The sequence below is a fragment of the Spermophilus citellus genome, assembly GCF_964194105.1.
Source record: "Spermophilus citellus genome assembly, chromosome: 12".
Lineage (NCBI taxonomy): Eukaryota > Metazoa > Chordata > Mammalia > Rodentia > Sciuridae > Spermophilus > Spermophilus citellus.
In genome coordinates this window covers 74,193,025-74,213,710 of record NC_138198.1, presented here as the reverse complement: position 1 = coordinate 74,213,710, position 20,686 = coordinate 74,193,025, and the positions used below count along the sequence as shown (strand labels likewise).

At 39.2% G+C, this 20,686-nt stretch overlaps 2 protein-coding genes and 1 long non-coding RNA gene across 4 annotated transcripts in view; 2 read left to right on the top strand and 1 right to left on the bottom strand.

Annotated features, from left to right (window-relative positions):
• ARHGAP28 (Rho GTPase activating protein 28) overlaps positions 1-8,318 on the top strand; it is a 180,902-nt gene extending 172,584 nt beyond the window's left edge. For both annotated transcript variants that reach the window (XM_081262711.1, XM_081262710.1), the window contains exons 17-18: positions 3,105-3,169; positions 4,910-8,318. In XM_081262711.1, coding sequence (XP_081118837.1) covers positions 3,105-3,169; positions 4,910-5,004 — 160 coding nt within the window. In that variant the 3' untranslated portion in view covers positions 5,005-8,318. The remainder of the gene's footprint in view (positions 1-3,104; positions 3,170-4,909) is intronic.
• LOC308631471 lies at positions 1,065-19,615 on the bottom strand. The gene is made up of 3 exons (XR_014018217.1): positions 19,505-19,615; positions 3,513-3,726; positions 1,065-1,374 (listed from the first exon to the last, which is right to left on the bottom strand). It is a non-coding gene; the product is annotated as an uncharacterized lncRNA (long non-coding RNA).
• On the top strand, positions 11,235-12,907 carry LOC308632051 (centrosome and spindle pole-associated protein 1-like; the record flags this gene model as incomplete). The annotated part of the gene is given in 2 exon segments (XM_081263705.1): positions 11,235-11,953; positions 11,957-12,907. Coding segments are annotated over 2 exon segments (1,644 nt in total). The 5' UTR covers positions 11,235-11,260.
• Positions 19,616-20,686: the final 1,071 nt, after the last annotated feature.

The following is a 20,686-nucleotide window of genomic DNA, read 5'->3' as shown; positions in this document are numbered from 1 at the left end:
AATGAAGATAAACAGTGATTAGTCATATTTAAGTCACCCTTTAAGATATATGATGAAAATAGCACTTTATTTACTGTTAGATGTTATATAACCTTAAATTTAAGGAAGTTTTGACAAATACTACAATATGAATGAAGCTTAAGGACCTTATGCTAAGTGAAATGAGCCAGTCACAAAAAGACATATAGTGGGGCTAGGGTTGTGGCTCAGTGGTAGAGTGCTCACTAGTATGTGTGGAGCAGTGGGTTCAATCCTCAGCACCACATAAAAATAAAATAAAGATATTATGTCCACCTAAAACTAAAAAATAAATATAAAAAAGACATAGACTATATGATTCACTTTTATGAGCTAGTTAGAGTTCAAAATCATAAAGAAAGTAGAATCGCAGTTGCTAGGGGGAGGGGGCAATGGGAAGTTATTGTTTAATGGACATAGATTTTCAGTTTTATAAGATGAAATGATTACTGTAGATGGTAGTTGTAGCACAACATTATGAATATATTTAATACCACTGAACTGGTACACTCTGCTTCTAGCCACTGGTAGCCAATCTTCTACTTTAAGTCTCTATAAATTTGACTATTCTAGAAACTAGTACAAATGTAACTCAACAGAGAAAGGATTGCCTTGTCAACAAATGGTGCAATTAGACATCCATAGGCAAAAGTTAAAAATAAAACAAACCAAAAAACCCTTGAACTAAAACTCACCCATCATACAAACATTAACTCAAAGTTAAATACGTGATGTAAAATTATAAAACTTTTAAAAAATTACATAGGAAGGCTGGGGATATAGCTCAGGTGGTAGAGTTCTTGCCTTGCATGCATAAGGCCCTGGGTTAAATCCCCAGCATAACTCTCTCACACACACACACACATAAATAACATAGGAGAAAGTCTTTGTGACCCAGGACTGTGAAGAGTTCTTAGACTTGACACCAAAACTATGATATACAAGAAATAAAATTGATAAATTAGACTTTATCAAAATTGAAAACTTATTCTCTGAGAGACCCTAGGAATAGGATGAAGACACATGCAAAAGACTGGGAGAAAATATGTGCAAACTACATATTCCACAAAGGACTAGTATCTAGAATACAAAAACTCTCAAAACAGTAAAAACTCCAAACAATCCAATTTGAAAAGGCAGAAAGAATATGAACATACATTTTACCAAACCAGTTTTGAAGTCAGCTTCCTGTTGCCGTCACAAACACCTGAGAAAAATCAACATACAGAAAGAAAAGGTTTATTTTGACCCATAGTTTGGAAGTTCTGGTCCATGATTGATTGGCCCCATTGCTTTTAGGCCCATGACAGCACATATCAGTAGCAAATGGCAGAGCAAAAACGTTCATCTGTTGGTCTGGAATCAAAAAGAAGAGGAAGAAACTGGGTCCCATAATCTCTTCAAGGGATTACTTAAGGACCTCCCACTAGCCCCTACCTCTTAAGTTTCCTTCACCTCCCAATAGCACCACGCTAGAGACTGAGCCTCTAACACGGGGGCATTTGGGTACACCTGGAACCATGATAGAGACATACAGGTGATATGCACATGAAAAAACGCTCAGCATTATCCATTAGGGAAATGCAAATTTCAACTACAGTGACATATTCTTACATACCTCTGAAGATAGTTGACATATAATGTCAACATCAAATACTGACAAAGATAGAAACTGGATCACCCCTACATTGCTGGCAGGCATGTAAAATAGTTCAGTAATTCAGTAACACCATAAAACAGTTTGGCAATTTCTTATAAAACTAAATATTCAGCTGAATATCCAGCATTTATACCTCTGAACATTTATCCCAAAGAAATGAAGTCTTGTGTTTGTACAAAAGCCTGTACACACATACTTATAGCAGATTTACTGATATAGTCAAAACTGGATAAAACCCAGATGTCTTTCAAGAGGTGAAAGACCAAACAAGTTGTGATATACATGCTCACGAGGCAAACAAGTTGTGATATACATGCTCACGAGGGAGGTACTTACAGCTCAGCAAGGAAAATGTAACAACTTGGTGAATCTCAGGATTTATGCCGAGTGGGAGGAAAAAAAAACAATACAAAAAGGCTTCATGCTGTATATTTCCATTTGGACAACATTTATGAAATTGTGAATTTGTAGAAATGCTGACTAGAATAGTGGTTGCCAGGGGTGAGGTGGGGATAGGGCAGAATAGGGAGAGGAAAGTGAATGTTACTATAAAAAGGCAACAGGAGGGAAGCTTGTGATGATGGAAATGTTCTGTGCTTTGACTGAACCACAGTCAACATTCTGGTTGTGGAATTGCCCTCAAGTTTTGCAACATGGTACTTTGGGGAGAAATTGAGCAAGGGTACACTGGATCTGTCTTTATTATTTTTTCACAGCTAAATGAAAATGTACAATTATCTCAAATAAAGTTAAATAAATAGAAGAGGGCACTTATTCTCCTTCCTCACAACAGAGAGGCGAGGGCAATCAGAAGTAACCATGCCCCAGGTGGTTCCTGGAGTGCATGGAGACCAGCACTGACTGGTCTTTTGGGCTATTCTATCCCAGCATTCAAGTCTGGAGTAGAAAAATTGAATTGGGCAATTGTTTTTTCTGACTTGCTTTTATTATAGGCAGACTTACAAAGAAGTCAACCGTACTTTGCAAAATGTAGAAATGTGACATGGGCTGAGCAGAGAATGTCATTCAACTTTTGGCAAATATAGAAATGAAACTTGACTTTTGAATTGTGGCCAACAAATGATTATTAAACACGCAGCTGCTCCCTGGTCAGCCTTGATGTGTCAGCATCCGTTCTCTCCCTAATAGCGTGCTGACAATTGTGGCTAGAATGGGCTCTCTAGTGTAGGCCACTGAGCATGCCATCTTGGATTGGAATCATCCCAAATTATCTGGACTTCAACTTCTTTATCTGTGTCAAACAGGAAAAAAAAAATTGTTTTTTGTCATGACTTTAGCTGTCATATGATTTTATGGAGTTTATTTCATCAAGACAGAATGAATTGTTTGTTTTCATGTTTCTAATATGCAAATTACCTCAAATCAAGAAAGAGAGTTAAAATTATATTGCTTTCTCTATTTTTAGTCATGGTTCATCAGAATGTATTAAGATTCAGAACCAAAGATTATATGAAATTGGAGGAAATATAGGTAAGCATTCTTTAATAATTTCTGCTTCTAAATTCTCTGACTATCCTAAAAGAAATATTGTTATTATAAAGGTATATTTTATATGTTATGTCTATTTATTTTGGATAAGAAGTCAAAATCAGTTTTCATTTTTTTAATCATGTGTAAAAAAAACAGGTGCATGACCTGTCTACAGTATTCTAAAATTTAAGTGAGACTATTTTAGTGTTGATGTGGAACAGACTTAGGTCTAGTCTCTCTTGAGGTTCATGCAAAACAAAGGGCACTGAGAACTGAGAGAAGCATGACACCCTTTTTCTTCAATTTTCCCATTTTAGCTCAGAGCCCAGGATCTTTCACTTACTGATTTCCCTGACAGGACTGGATCCAAAGAAAATCCCTTCTCCTTGTGCCTTTGTCCACGTCCTCTGAGCTCCACACCTGTCTGTGCCCTGACTTGTGGCCTGAGTGCCTCCTCTCTGGCTTCCCTGAGGGGGTCCTGTCTGGTCAGGGCCTTGTTCCAGTCAGCCTCGGTTCTATCCTGCATCTTCCACTTTTCCTTCCCAATGGCATCATTTCTGTTGGAATAAGAAAATGGTCGGTCATTTCTCTCACCTCTATGGAATTCTCTCTTGAACCCCCTCGGGTCCACTCCCATTTCTCTGTTCCACGTACAGTGAACCCCTTCCATCAGTCAGTCCTCTGCACTCCTATTTCTTCTGTTTTCTCTTGAAACCACTCCTGTCAAGCCTCCCCCCACCTCTCCAGTACTTCTTCAAAATCGCCCTCTTGTCAAGGCCACCAGAGAACCCTTAGGCCGTGAGATCCAGTCCTCCCTTCTGTCTTTTGGACTGCCTGAAGTCTTCTTTCTCTTTTACAAACACTTTCTCTTGATTTTGAGGATAGTTTAAGCTTCTGACTTCCTTAGAATCCTCAGCATTCTCACACAGTACTCTCAGCCCACCCCATGGCTTTAAATACACCTGAGGGCTGATCCATCTGACCAGGTGTCTCCTTACCCCCCTCACTTTGCCTAGCGCTCTGTCCTTGGTGTGGCTTTACCCAGGATGCCCCACTTCAGATATCCTCCTCTCCTTCTCGCCTCTTCCGTGTCTAGGCTGATGACTCTTCTAGTGAGGTCTTCCTGGCTCTTGCGCCCTCTCCCTGTGCCTGCCTTGCTTTGTTTTCTTATCACCACTGGATTGACTTTATATTTCACATGTTTATTTGCTACATAAGCACCCAAGGGCAAGTGTTTGTGAACATCCAGGGCTTTGCCCCAGCCTTAGAATAGTGCCCAGCACTCCACTCCTCTCTTGCTTTTGGGCAGGACTTCCACAAAGCAACAAAATGTCCAGTTCCTAAAATAAGCTTGCCTTGAATCTTCTCCGCCCTTCTCAAGTTACTGTCCTTAAAAGCCTTAAAGGATATATATTAGCATATAAATGATCAGCTTATACCTGAAAGGAGTTCTTGCCTTGTTTTTCTAATGGATGTGTTGAAGCTAGAGAAAGTGTGCCTCTGGAGGGTATGTCTGTTTCTCCACAATTTATATGAGATTCGTTTGAATTATTTCAGTCTTAGAAATGGAGGGAGGGAGGGAAGAGGAGGGGAGCATGCTAAGAAACTTTGAAATATATACACTTTGGGCTGAGAACTATTGGCCTGATTTGAACCTTACTCACATATGAACGTGCATGCATGTGCACAGGTAGAAGGTGCCCTCTTGAAAACATTCTTTGAATTTCTCTTTCTCTTTAGGACAGCATTGCTTGGATCCAGATGCATATATTTTGGATGTATATCACGTAAATCCTCACGCAGAATGGGTGATTAAGCCCCAAGCGAGTCTTTGAAGATGGCTGCTATCCTGTGTTCTATGCCAAGAAGATCCTACATTTTGTGGGGGAAAATAAGATTGCCTTGACATGTTTGTTCCCATAACCCTGTTGTGTTTCTCAAGGAGTGGTATCTCCAGCTTTGTCCGCTTAAACTATGGAAGAGGAGCTGGTTCACCACTTAAGCTAACCTTCATCACGTTTCCTTGATAAAAGGAAAGCAGATGTGATGCTTCCAGAAGAAAGGTCAATGGAGAATACAGAACTCTAATCATTTCTAGTATTCAGCTTTGCAGCAGAAATGAACTTGGTCCTTACCTGGGGATCAGCAACACTTCTTGATGTAGCCAATGCTACCAAGCATAAGAAGTGAAAAAGACCCTTTTTTTATATTTGTGTTTATTCATATATTGACCTCTTTTAAGCGAGAATGCCAGAAATAGCCTTACTTTCTGCCCTACAAAATAATCTAGATCTACTTTCCAAAGAGAATCAGTTTATAAAGTGACACATTTTATCAATGCTCTGACTTGTCTCTGAATTGGGGGAGGAGGAACTTTGGTCTAAAGAAAACTGTGGTGTTAAATATGTTGTGCCATGCTACGTGATAACCCTTAACTTCCTGGTGCAAATGAACAATTCTCTGTTACTGAATATTGAAAATTGATATTTTTTTGTCTTTTTTATTTCTGGTACTGGGGCTTGAACTCAGGACCCCACATGTTGTTAGGTATTTGCTCTACAACTGAGCTACACCCCCACCCCCTTTTTAAAATTTTATCCTAAGACAGGGTACTGCTCAGTTGCCCAGGCTGGCCTCTAACTTGCCATCCTCCTGCCTCAGCCTCCTGAATAACTGAGATTATAGGAGTGTGCCACTGCACCTGGCTCCAAAATAAATATTTTGTAGTTTATTGTCTTATGAGCACAGATCCCCATTGTAAAGCTCAACTTGACAAAGAGTGTCTTCTGCTCTACAAGAGCATAAAACAAAAGCCTTTGTTTTTGTCAGCAGGCACAGAGTCTTTTCTCATCATGGTTATGGTGCTCAATGAAAGCCTCTCATATGCCAGGCGACAATTTCCTTTTTTGATCAAACAACCTAAAAACACAGACCTGCTTTTATCCAAGAATGCTGAAAAATACTATTAGAACCAGGTTTTATAAGCTGCAAAAGACTTTGCTTTTATTTATTAATCATAGACATGGCTAAGCACTGTGGGTTAGCATCGGGCCATAGAATTGGATGATCAGATGGTGCGCTGAGAACTCTCCCGTTATCAAGATCTTACAGAGCCATTTTCCAGACTCGAGATTGGCCAGAACACACAGTCCTCGTGTTTCTAATTTAGAACAAATCTGAAATGTGCTGAGGGATTGGATAGTGCTGCCTTTCATCTTGAGATTGCAGATAGGGTCCTCCTAGGGATAAGCCTGAAATGGGGACAGAGTTCTCATTTATCCCAGACACATACTCCAACTCGGAATTCAGATTGAGGTTTTGATGGATTTGTATCAGATTAAATAAGATTTAAGGCCCAAGCCACACTCTCATGATTCAAAGCTGAATCACAAATGCAGAAAAACGTTTGTTATTTATTTATCAAGTCTCAAAACATAATGTGGTAACATTCAAAGTGCATATATGGAAGAAATCTTTTATATGCTACATTATGCCTTGACGTCTACACAAAACATTATTTATACTCAGCGTGTAGATAATTGCATTTCTAACCTGTAGAATTTTGTTATGCTTTTATAGGAGAAACAATGATCCATTCATTTGACTTGTTTGAGAATTTTTATTTTCTTTACCTGAAAACCATTAGAAACTAAACTGTATATGTGGTTTCTATTCATTCCTACATTTCACAAGTTTTCAATGTATGGCTAATGGTATGTGAGTTTACATAATGAATTTCCAGAGTCTGGAAAAATAATTTTATCATTTTTGCAATTCAAAACAAAAGTAAACGTTTCACCTTAGGTAATTGCCAAATCCCAAGACATCAGATAGAAGTAATTTATGCCCACACATGGAAGAAACTTCCAGTAGCTTCCCTACACATCTATATACCTGAAAACTGATCTTTTTCATTATATTTCCTCTCATTAGAACAGTTAAATTCTGTTGTGTTTATATAGAGAATTCACAGATCTATTAATTTAATGTCTTATTTTGAAGTTTTCATGTCTTTTGACTAAAAGCATATTAGGTCTCACATAAAGATTCTAAATGTGTTCAGATTTATCCCAACTTATAACCATCCTTAAATTCAAAAATGCCTGTCATCTTAAGTATTGAAAAATCTTTTGCCTTAGCAAAAGTTGTTTTTAGAAAAGTTCAGTAAACAGTGTGTAAAAATGAATAGTCAAAACCAAAGGAAAGTCAGATGACTGGCTTGTAAATACCGTTCTGACCCTCACCCCATCCCAAATGTTCTTGGTACACAGTAAGGAAAATAATATCGTCCAGGAAAGTAATTACAGGAAGTTAATGTTTAAGAGCACTCATTCTTAGATCTGGCTCATTGTTTCCTTCATTCTGTAAAAGCTCACTTGGGAACATGATCTTTGAACAAACTGGAATGTCAGTTCTTTACGATGTATATACAGTATAAACTACCTCACTTGCTTTTCTTGGGGAAAAAACTAATAGACTTTAACAATTTTTGTTACAAACTGTCTTAGTCATATTATTTAAGTCATTTCAGTTAGCTTTCAATGTGCATTTATTAATATGCATTTAATGATGTAAAATATTTTTAGCAAAGTTTAAAAACAAACTACTCTGTAACTGTGACCTGTGGTATACTCTGAGATCATCCATGGTCCCTCACTGATTATCTTGTGTTTCTAATCATGTGGAAATGCAGGTTTTCAGAAGCAGGAATGTCCATCTTTTTCTTTCAGACATTTGCAACTGTTGTCCGAATAGTTCATTTGGCTGAAAAGTAACATGAAAATAAAATGTCTCTTCATTTTTTCACATAGATATTACTTGCCTAAATAGTCAATATATTATGAGATTAAAGAGTTCCCTACAGACATTTTTCTTTCAACTGTTTTCCATAAATATGTCACACTAAAAAATAAAATAACATGGGTTTAAAGCATTCCTTTCAAGGATTTCAACAGTTTTATATACACATACCTAATTTTAAAAAATAACATCTTTTCTTTCAGGGACTTTCCAACTATTTTCTCAAATTGTGTAAATTGAGAAATCTTATGTTGCTGGAAAATGCCAATGTATGTTTCTTCCCATCTCAAAAGTTCATATTGACTCTTGTCTCTTCAGTTTTCATTGTCGTGTAGCATGAGTATGTTGCATTTTAACCCCTAAAAATAAAGGGAAAAAAAACCAAAAATATTCTCACAAAAATTCTTTGTTTGACTAGTCTGAGGACACAGTGGGGCCACTGAACAGGAGTTTCAAAGTCAGAAGTTTTGTGTCTGAGCCCATCTCTCTCAGGAACAGATGATCTTGTGCAAAAGCTTCTTGGCATCATGGGAATGGTGGTGGGTTAAAGGTAAAGGGTAGTAGGTTCACTTGAATAAGCAACCGCTTCCTAATTTATTCGTTAGTGCTTTGTCTATGCAGGTTTTTAACGAATGATTTAAATATAATGATTTGTAAACACATTATTTATACACATACATGCATATACAATCTTTTCCATAAATACAGAAAAGGTTTTAGACAAAATTTAAAACCAACTTGTGAATTTTAATTCAGCAGTTTATTATTATATATCCTGTCCACGAAGCAAAACATAGAAATATAAGGCATAAAGATTAGAAAACTATAAAATGTTCTATATTTTTAAATGGTATGATTGATTGTATTATTTGTATAGAAAACCCTCAGGCATCTTCAACTATTCATATTAATGAGATAATCTGTCAAGGTCATGGCAATTATGATCACTGTATAAACATCAATTTGCTTTTATGTTAGCAAAAAACAATCGGGAAATACGTTTTTAAACTTCCATTTACTACAGTATCAAAACTTGTAAAATATCTACAACTATATTTAACAAAGTATTTGCAAAACATATATGCTAAACAGTGCAAATGTTTCTCTAGGAGTATAAAATATATAAATTATATATATATATATATATATATACATATATATATATATATATATATTCCTAGAGTATATAAACAAATATATAAATTATAACATGTTTCTGGATGAAAAAAGAATTGGCAGGTTATTAATTCCCCACAAGCAGATCTATTGATTCAATACAATCCCAATCATCAAGTAGGTTTTTATTGGTAGAAATTGACAAACTAATTATTAAATATATGTAAAGATACAAAGGATTTAGAATATCTAATCTTACCAAAAAGAAGCCACATTCTTAGAATGAATTATTTTAAGGTTTACTACAAAATTATAGCTATTAAAACACTGTGATTCATAATAAATAGCCATGAGATCATCAGTGAAACAATCACACAGATATAAGCGTCCATTTGATTTTCAACACAGCAACCCAGTAGGGAAAACAAACTTCAACAGATAGTCCTAGAACAACTGGATAGCCATACAGAAAGAGGCAGGCAGGCAGGAACGCAGAAAGGACAGGAGTGGACCCCTTCCCATAACACAAAAATTCATCCAGAATGAGTCATAGAATCCAAATCCATGAGACTTTAATTTTAAAGAAAAAATTTTACAGTAGCTTTGAAGCTAGAAGTAGGTAAAGATTTCTTAGGAACAAAATGCAACACATGTACAAGATTAATAAATGAGACTGCAACAAAATTTAAAACCACTGCTATCCAAAAAAAGAGCATGAAGAAATCAATAAGCAAACCACAGCTTGGGAAAAGTATATTTGTAAAGCATGTTTAACCAAGGGCTGGGATCTAGGACATGTAAAGAACTCATTAATAAAAAGGCAACCAGCCCAATTTTCAAAAATGAGTGTAACGCTTAGGAACAGGCCCTTCTTAAAAGAGATACAACAACCATGTGGAAAAGTATGCAATATATTGAGTCACTAGGAAAATGCATGCTGAAACGTGTGATGCCACTGTGTACGCTCACCAAGAGTTCAAATTAAAAAGCCCAATGATGACAAGCATGGAAGAAGCTGAGCTCTTAGACATTGTCAATAGCAGCGTACCATGAGACAGGCCAATACTGAATGATCACATTGTACCCTATAAGTATGTGCCATCACTATATGTCAATTAAGAAAAATTAACATTAAAAAAGAATAAATGGATAGAGACAAGAACATGAAATCCAAATTTCAGAAATCGAAAGCAGAGTGAAAGAAGCCAGGCCAAAAAGACTACCTCTGTACAGTATCTATCGTTCCATTTATATGAAATGCTGGGACAAGCAGAACTGAACCATGGAGGCGGGTCATGAAAATCTCTCTGCATACAGTGGGAATGGGGAATAACCCAAATGGGCAAGAGGGCCCTCCCTAGGGAATGGCAACATTCTACATCTGCCCCAAGTCCTCCTGAGCATTTGAAACGTGACCAGCCTGAAAGCAGATGAGTTCTAAGTGTTAAATACACAGCAGGTTTTGAAGATTTCATGGGGAAGAAAAAATGTAAAATATCTCATTAAAACATTTTACTATTGGCTACATGTTGAATGCTAATATTTTTTTTTTTGCTTAGCTAATATATTAGTTAAATAAAATTCATCAGTTTCCTTTTACTTGGCTACTAGAAGATTTAACATTATATTTGTGGCTCACATTATATTTTCATAGAACAGTATTATTCAATATTTTAGTAGGATTGTAGATGTATGCTTTTATCAAAACTCAGTGAGTGTTTAATTAAGATTTATGAATTTCCTTATGTGTAAATGTCACTTCTGAGGAAAAAATCTGCAAATAATATATAAATATTGAACTTCAGGCAATGAACAGTATGCATGCTGAGATTTTCAATAAATCTTACAGGTGTCTGCAATTTATTTTGCAACTTTCTTAGGGAACAAACATATGTGCACTCTCATATATGAACTTGTACCTTAGGATAATTCATTTAAATGATTGCCCTTCCATCTTGTAACATTATTTTTTAGCACTGTGTTGCTGCAGGCCTGTCCTCAGGCATAACTGATGTCCTTAGATATCAGGGGCTTTTCTTTGTCTTATTCCATACCACACAGAGCACCAATCCAATCACATAACAATTTTCATAGAGAAGTCCCCAAATCAATAAGACCATATTGTTGAGAGCCACAGCCAAAGGGACGCGAGCCCGCTCTCCTGAAAGCTGCAAAATGGCTGATAATTTGGATGAATTTATTGAAGAAAGAAAAGCCAAGTTGGCCAAAGACAAAGCTGAATTGGAAAGTGATCCACCGTACATGGAAATGAAGGGAAAGGCATCAGAGAAACTTTCTGAAAATAGTAAAATATTAATCTCCATGGCTAAGGAAAACATACCGCCCAACAGTCAACAGACCAGAAGTTCCTTAGGAATTGATTATGGATTAAGTTTACCACTTGGGGAAGACTATGAACGGAAGAAACATAAATTAAAAGAAGAACTGTGGCAAGATTATAGACGCTATCTTACTCAGAAAAATTTTCTATCTACGGGTGAAACAGATCCATCTACTCTGGGAGTTTCTCTTCCTATTGGTGAGAGGTTATCTGCTAAGGAAAGATTGAAACTTGAACGCAACAAAGAATACAATCAATTACTCAGGGATAAGGAAGAATCCATTGAAAAGTTCAAACAGTTAGAAAAGAATACTGAGCCCAAGAATCAAAGAAATAAAAATTCTACTAGTCAAGTTAAACCTGATTTACCTCCACAAATACAAATATCTAGCACAAATTCAGAGGGTCCTAAGAGAGAGAATTTAACTTCAGAGGCATATGAAGAGCTTCTAAACCAGAGACGACTAGAGGAGGACAGATACCGACAATTAGACGATGAAATTGAATTAAGGAATAGAAGAATTATTTAAAAAACTACTGATGAAGTGGACATTTCTAATACAAAACATCAAAGGTTTGCTAGCAAGACTGGCATTCCAGAAAGAAGATTTCGCAGGTTTAATGAGGATTGTGTTTTTGATAGACATTATCACATACCAGACCAAGATCCTGAAATAAGTGAAGAAATGGACGAGAGGTTTAGATATGAAAGTGATTTTGATAGAAGACCTTTGAGAGTGTATACAAATAACAGGATGCATGGGAACAGAGGAGGGAACGTGCCTTCTATGGAGAATGATGGTGATATCACAGAACAATCAAATAAACGAATTTCATCTGCTGAAAGTAAAAGTGCTCGAGATAATGAACCATCCAAATCTGCTAATGGAGATATCTGTAGTCCTTTTGCAGGAATGCTTTTTGGAGGTGAAGATCGGGAAGTTATTCAGAGGAGGAAAGAAAAATATAGACAAGAACTATTGGAACAAATGGCTGAGCAACAGAAGAACAAGAGACGAGAAAAAGATTTAGAACTCAGAGTTGCAGCTTCTGGAGTACAAAACCCTGAGAAATTGCCTGATAGGCTAAAGCACTTTAGTACGGCACCAAGACACCGTGAAGAGATGATTCCACCTGAAAGACCCAGAGTAGCTTTCCAGACACCTCTCCCTCCTTTATCTGCCCCGTCTGCCCAACCCATTCCTTCAGTTTACTCCGTCCCTTCTCAGAATGAAGATTTGCACAATGAACTCAACAGTACTCTTGGTGAAATGGTGCCTCCCAGGGTTGCACCTCTACCTCCACCTCCCATACTTCCACCTCTAGTTACCAACTATCGAACTCCTTATGATGATGCATACTATTTTTATGGTGCCAGAAACACTTTGGATCCCAATCTTGCTTATTATGGTTCAGGAATGATGGGAGTACAGCCCACAGCTTACGTTAGGACTCCTATCACCCAATATGCATTTGGATAGAATTGATATAAGTTTGCCTTTATTATTTATTGTACTACCAACAAAAAATATTCCTACAGAAGTATTTTGGCAAGAAGGTCCATTATTATGGATACATTTATCTTATTCTCCTAACACTATTCTTACTAGGTATCCTGAGGCTGTAGGACAATTAATACTCAAAGGAATAAAAACAGCAAAGGGAGTATTTGGAATTTCTCCCAATAAAATTATTACTCCATATACTATGAATCAAATTGATGAATTAGCTAATGAGTTAAATACTTGGGCAATCATCATGTGCAAATCTAATGTTTCATTTGATAACCACTTACCATCTAATCCTTTATTGTCTTTTTGGTCATTGCATCCTGTAATTTTTCCAAAAATGACAAGAAAAACACCTATCATGAATGCTCCAAATATATTCACTGATGGGTCAAATAATGGTACAGCAGCAATAGTTACACCTGATCAAACTTTTACATTTTTAGTACCCAAACAATCAGCTCAAAAGGTAGAGCTTAATGCAGTATTACAAGCTTTTGTGATGTTTAAAGATTCTGTATTTAATTTATTTTCTGATAGTCAGTATATAGTTAATGCTATAATATCCCTTGAAGATGCTGGTAGGATTTCCCTTTCTTCTAATGTTTTCTCTTTGTTTTCCACTATACAAAGTTTAATCTGGGACAGAAAAGATCCATTCTTGATAGGACATATCAGGGCACATACGGGATTGCCTGGAGCCCTTAGTTTGGGCAATGATTTAGCAGATAAAACTACACATGACATACATATTTTCTCTACACTAGAAGAAGCTATAAATTTTCATAAAAGGTTCCATGTCAATGCTAATACTTTACAAAAGCGTTTTAAAATAACTAAGGAACAAGCTAGACAAATAATAAAACAATGTCAAAATTGTGTGACCTTTTTACCACAAGTTAATCTTGGAGTCAATCCTAGAGGATTGATACCTAACCATATTTGGCAGATGGACGTCACACATTTGCCAGAATTTGGAAAATTAAAATATTTGCATGTTACAGTTGATACTTCTTCTGGATTTTTGATGGGCTCTCTTCATGCCGGAGAAAAAACTAAAGATGTTATAGCTCATTGCTTACAAAATTTTGCCACTGTGGGCATTCCAAAACAGTTAAAAACAGATAATGCCCCTGGTTATACTTCTAGCTCTTTTAAACAATTTTGCTCATCATTTGGCATTACTCATATAACAGGAATCCCATACAATCCACAGGGACAAGGCATAGTTGAAAGAGCTCATCAAACTATTAAAATGTACTTATTAAAGCAAAAAGACAGAATTGGGAAGGGGTATATATTCCCCAAAGATAAACTTAAAATAACCCTTTTTACTCTAAACTTTTTAAATTTGGATTCATCAGGACTTAGTGCTGCAGAAAGGCATATGTGTCCAAAAAATGTACATAAGCCCAAGGTACTTTGGAAAGATATTCTAACAGGACAATGGAAAGGTCCTGACCCAGTAATTGTCTGGAGTCGGGGGTCTGTTTGTGTGTTTCCACAGGAAGAACAGCAGCCGATTTGGATTCCGGAGAGATTAACTAAAGTCCTGACCCAGTGATTGTCTGGAGTCGGGGGTCTGTTTGTGTGTTTCCACAGGAAGAACAGCAGCCGATTTGGATTCCGGAGAGATTAACTAAAGTCCTGACCCAGTGATTGTCTGGAGTCGGGGGCCTGTTTGTGTATTTCCACAGGGAGAACAGCAGCCGATTTGGATTCCAGAGATTAACTAAAGCGATTTCTACAGACCAAAAAGAAGATGATTTGGCTCAAATCCATAACAGCTGATATCCAAAACTCCAATTTGGCTATCCTTACATCTGCGACAGAACCAGGATGCTTTTTTCAATATCTATTTTATTATTGCCCTTTCCCATATCATGAAGTTCTATTTTGTTTTTTGAGCTCATACAGACCTAGGTTAATGTTTTGCTGATCAGTTCTATTTTTTTTTTTTGACTATAGAGTTTTTAAACATTGCAATGGAGATTTCACCTGTAAAAAGTTATAAGGCCTTTACTATTATGTTATGTGTTGTATGTATTATATTATGTGTGCACACTTGTGTTTTGTGTTATATGTTTGAATGTACATATGTCCATATATCATATATGATGAGCGCTCATGAAAAAAATGGATCCAAATATTTTTTTTTATTATTCACGTGATTTAAATGGTTTAATTTAAATTGGGTAAATAACTGTTAAGAATTGTTTTAATATGTAAACAAAAAAGAAGGTTAACAGATCTGTTTGTTTACTTTCACCTTTCCTTTTCATTATATTTAATAATCCTCTTCAAGATAATGTAAATTGTTAAGAAAATTGTTTTCTTTTCTCTTCAAGATAATGTAAATTGTTAAGAAAATTGTTTTCTTTTAGTGCCTTCTGGAATGTTACATAATTTTTTCTTTAGCCATTATTGCCAGAATTCCTATCTTCATCCCAGTGCCGGTGAAGACAAAGATAAAACTAATCTACAGTTTCTGCAATAGCCATCACTGAACTGCTTGCAGAACTTGCCTAAACTATGTGTCACTTGTATGCATTGTGAACTCACTTGTATGCATTGTGAACTATCTGTTGGTGCAGCGACTTGTGGTAATGTTGGAGTATTTATACTGATGATGTCATCGGTTGTACAATTTTTCCAACAAGAGCCGTCAATTGGCGTGGTGTATCTTCCTCCCTTCTGCTTGTCATGACAAAGACCTCTCCACAGGTGTGGCTGTATACTGGACCGGTAGTCAATGACGGGTAAGATCCAATTACAATGGTACCAACCTAAGACAGGAGGCTGACGCCCTGAGGTCAGCTCATCTGAAGACGGGTAAGGACCATATGTAGTATTGGACAACCTAAGGCAGGCACGGTCCCCAAGCCACATGCTTGTTGTTTAAACAGAGAGGGGGAGATGTTGAGAGCCACAGCCAAAGGGGCCCCAGCAAACTTCCAGCTGCCAGCAACCAGCTGCCAGCTGATGATTGGCTCACAGCGGCCCCAGCAACATCTAGCTGATTGGCTCCTCCACGGAGCTGCTCATTGGGGGACTTCTTTGGCTCCGCCCACGCAACCCAGCCAATCGGCCTCAAGAACAGGAGGATTGTGGGAGGTGGTGAGGTTTGTGTGGGGGTGAGAGGCTTGGGGGAAGCCGGTGGTGGCAGTTGGGCTCTGAGGGTTTTTTCCTGAGGAGCTGTTTTGTTTGGTGTTTGTAGTTCTAAAAATAAAGTTAGTTTCTTTTGACAAGTGGCTCCTGAATTGTGCCCAGCCAGACTGCGGCACCATATCATTATTAATAGTGAATTCACAAATTTAAAATCTGAGTCTTAACAAGATTGTGGATGCTATTTTTCTGGTTTCATAATTCTTTCAATGCTTTGCTTTAGAGGGCACCAGTTGCACAACCAACATCTTAGAAATAATTACCATGTGATCAAGTTCTAAGAGGTAATGCAAACAGAGACATGGCCAGATTCTTTTGACTTGAAGTTTTTTAAAGTTTTATTTTATTCTTGCTTGGTACATAAAATGTTATGCTCGAATTCGGGACCCCCAAAGACTACCAGAGACCCAAGATCGATGTAAGCAGCAAAGATGTGTTTACTGCGAGCTAGCTTGGTCCTCCGCACGCACACACAGCAACTGGTGACACTGAGAGGCCTGGAGCCCAGGGCTTGCAGCAGTTTTATACATTCTTTGGAGAGGGCAGGGACTTCACATACATCATAGCAAATCATCACACACCGAGGGAAAATCAAATAACAACTCTAAAACATGATTAGCACATTCACTGGCGGGAACAAGTTGGGTAGGGGTCAGTACAAAAGGGGTATTCGTTTGAACTGATTGGTTTAAGCCAAGAGTGGTGTACATGCTGAACTACATGGTTTCCCAACTTGTTATCAACCACCATAAACTGCTGGGAGGGTTATCTGGCATCCCAGGTATTTCCCTGTCTCATGTTGATTGGTGGCTGCTAGGGGGCTGCTATGGATCTCCACCTAGCCTGACTGAGTCAGGGACACCTGGCGCAGCAGATCTCTCCTGTAGATAAACAACTTAGCAAGGTGGGAATGTTCCTAGGAGTGCTCTGTGGGTTTTTTCCCAAGGACAAAGGCATGTCCCTTCCTTGGACAGGCTTTGCTCTGAGATAGAGGCTGGTTTTTCAAAAAATCGTACATATTTATGAGATGCGGTATAATGTTTCAATACATGTTTACACTGTGTAACGATCTAATCAGGGCAATTAACATAGTCATCACTATAAACATTCGTCATTTCTTTGCAGTAAAAATATTCAAAATCCTCCTTTTCAGATATTTTGAAATATACATCATTGTTAGCTATTGTCACCCTCCCATACCCTCTTTGCTTTAGAGGGCACCAGTTCCACAACCAATATCTTAGAAATAAACAGAACACCAGAACTTACTCTTCCTATGTACCTGTAACTTAGTAAGTGGACCAGCCTCCCTCCCACCCTCTAGTACCACAATTCTGTTCTTGAATCTTGAGAGATCAACCATTTTAGATTTTACATGTTAATGAGAGCACTTTTAAACATTTAGACTGTCACTTTTTTTTTTTTTTTTTTTTTTTTTTGCTATTGTGGATTGAACCCAGGGGCATTCTACCAGTGAGCTATATCCCCAGCCCTTAATTTTTTGAATCAGGAGTCTGCCAAGTTGCTTAGGACCTCACCAGGTCACTGAGGCTGGCTTTGAATTTGTGATCCTCTGGCTCCAAAGTCACTGGGATTTTAGGCGAGTACCACTGTGCCCAGCTATTGAGACCATTACCTTCTGCCTCCTCAATAGCTCCAGTTTTAATTATAGATACTTTAGGGTATTGATTTAACATTTGAGTGGCCATCTTATAAGTTTCGCTTCCCTGTACTTCCTTTTACTTGAAATCCTCCACCCCCATTAGTGACCTACCCCATGGTCCCATAACCCTAAGCCAATCTCATGCTATTCCCACCCGCCTAGCTCTGATGCAAGCACCCAAGCCCATCCTCCTCTGGGGCTCCCTCTCTCTCTTTTCTCCTCATTCTCACTGCTTTGATTAAGATCTCTTGGTCGCTCCTAGTGTCGTCACTTTGCTTTCATCTGGTGCCAAAACCCAGGAAGAGGGTGAAAACCCACTTTTGGGTCCCTTTTCCTTTGGAAGTGCCACTCACCGGACAACCTGAACCCATTTTCTCAACTGCCAGAACTACATCCACCACCGGCCTTCAATTGGTGAGTTTCCCCTTCCTGGAGTCCTAAACCCAATGGTGGTGTCAGGAGGATTTGACAGTTGATTGTCTGGCAAACCTCTTTGCCCACCTGCGGGGAGGAAAGCACCCCACCACAGCCTTCAAGGCCACAGGGGTCCTCAGGGACTCCCTCCTCAGGCAGATTTGACTCTTGGGTTCAAAATTATTTCCTTTCCCCTTCCCCAGCATAGACTTTATAGGTCACTCTCAAAGGACTGTGTAACCTTAGGGGACACATAACGGGAACCGAAGATCACACCCCACCCAGACCTTCATGGTCACAGTGGCCCTCATAAAGTCCTCTCACCTTTAAGACTCAGCCACTAGAGATACGCTTCCTCTCCCCTTCCTCTCTCCTCTCTCCTGCCCTGGGAGACTCCAGCCCCTCCAAGAGGGGTCCCGAAAAGCCTTGGCCAAGGTCTCCCATGGCTCTGGCCCCATCCAGGATGGGAGCCTCCTCTGTCAGGATCCCGTAACAACCAATCTCTGCAGCTCAAACCTGCCAATAGGCACTGTCTGATTTTTGGCTCTAGTGGGGACGCCCCTTTCGCCAATAAATCAGTTCCTTCCCTCTCCCTTATACTACATTTGCAACATGGGTAATGCGTCCTCTCTACTGGTAGACTCTCCCTTACAATGCCTTTTAGACAACCTCAAGACCCTCTCCTTGGCACCAGATATCAAACTCCCAAAATTGATCAAATATAGCACCTAGGCTTGGCCCACTTATCCCCTAGACAACCAAAGCAAATGGCCCCCATTTGGGTCTTTAGATCCCTCTATTCTAAGGGATCTTTACAACTACTGTGAGGGTTCGAAAAAATGGGTAGAAATCTCTTATGTTCAAGCTTTCTTCTTACTCTGATCCAATCCTGCTCTCTGCACCTCTTGCAAACCTCTACAAATTCTTCTAGCTTACAAACCAACCCCCCGCCCCAACCACGGATCCCCAACCTTCTCCTCCTCGGGACTCATCCAGTGCTTTTGACCCTGCTAATGAACCCCCACCCTATCACCTCATACGAATAGGTCCTCACCCTCACCCTCTGCCCCAGCCCCTACACCATCACTCCTGCCTCAACAACCTGTTTTCTCCCTTCCAATTACTAGATCAAAAACCCAAACCACCACCCTTCCTCAGATCATTGCCCCCTTGCATGAGGTAGCAGGTACTGAAGGTACTGTCAGAGTACATGTCCCCTTCTCTATGGCTGACCTTTCCCAAATTGAAAAACAACTAGGCTTATATACTACCAACCCAGTCCTATATGCCAAAGAATTCCAATATTTAACACAAGCCTACAGCCTCACCTTCTATGATGTCTACATGATCCTCCCCAATACTTTACTTCCTGAGGAGTGGAGACGGATTTGGGAACAGGCTTGCACTCATGCAGATGGGATCCATCAGACCAATCCGGCACATCTCATTGGGCCCCAAGCAGTCCCAGACCAAGATCCCCTCTGGGGTTACAACACCAGCAACAGCATCACAAACGGAGATCATTTCACCACTTGTATTCTAGCAGGCCTAAAAAGGGCAGCCCAGAAAGCAGTCAGTTTTTAAAAACTTCAGGAAATTATCCAAGATAAACATGAGAACTCATCAGCCTTTCTGGACCGCCTAACTAAGGCTGTCCTGCAGAACACTAATTTGGACCCAGAAACCCCTAACGGCCGACAATTATTGATGACTTATTTCTTTGCCCAAAGTTTTCCTGATATTCAGATCAAACTTAAAAAGTTAGATCGTGGCCCCCTCCCTCCCCAGACCGAGAGAGATTCTTGCTACTGCTTTCAAGGTCTACCATAACCGAGATGAAAAGGCTAAACACCTAAAGTGCCAAATGCTGGCTCAGGCCCTCTGTGGGCCTTCCCAAAACTCATCTCCTATGTCGTGAGACCATCCCCCGGGGTCAGAACTTCCTGGGGCCTGCTTTAAGTGTGGACAAGAAGGACATTGGAGCAGGGCTTCCCCAATCCAAGGCCACCTACCAGACCCTGCCCAAAATGTTCCATGATGGGCCACTGGGCTTCAGACTGTCCCAGTACCTGAAAGGGTGCACTGCCAGGCCCTAGCCCCGGTAACCTCGTGGGACTGGCCATCGATGATTGATGGGGCCTCAAGACTCCTGTCTCAATAAGTCCAATCACCATGCAGGAACCCAGGGTCCAAATGACCATTGATGGTCACATTCTCTGTCTTACAGGAGTTTTGGAGATCCTTACTTCCCTCTCAGTCCCCTATTGTTGGAACAGGTGGACAAACAATATACCCCAGAACCACCCCACCCCACCCTGCTTACTTTCAGGCCTCCATTCTCACACTCCTTCCTGGTGACGCCCCAATGCCCCATCCCCCTTTGGGGCAGAGATATTCTATCTGAGTTCAAGGCCATGATTCCCTTTCCACTGTCTTCACCATCCTCCCTTCCCTTCAATTATAGCCATGGCTGCCCTTCAGGCTACATCAAACCATTCCCTTCCACTTCC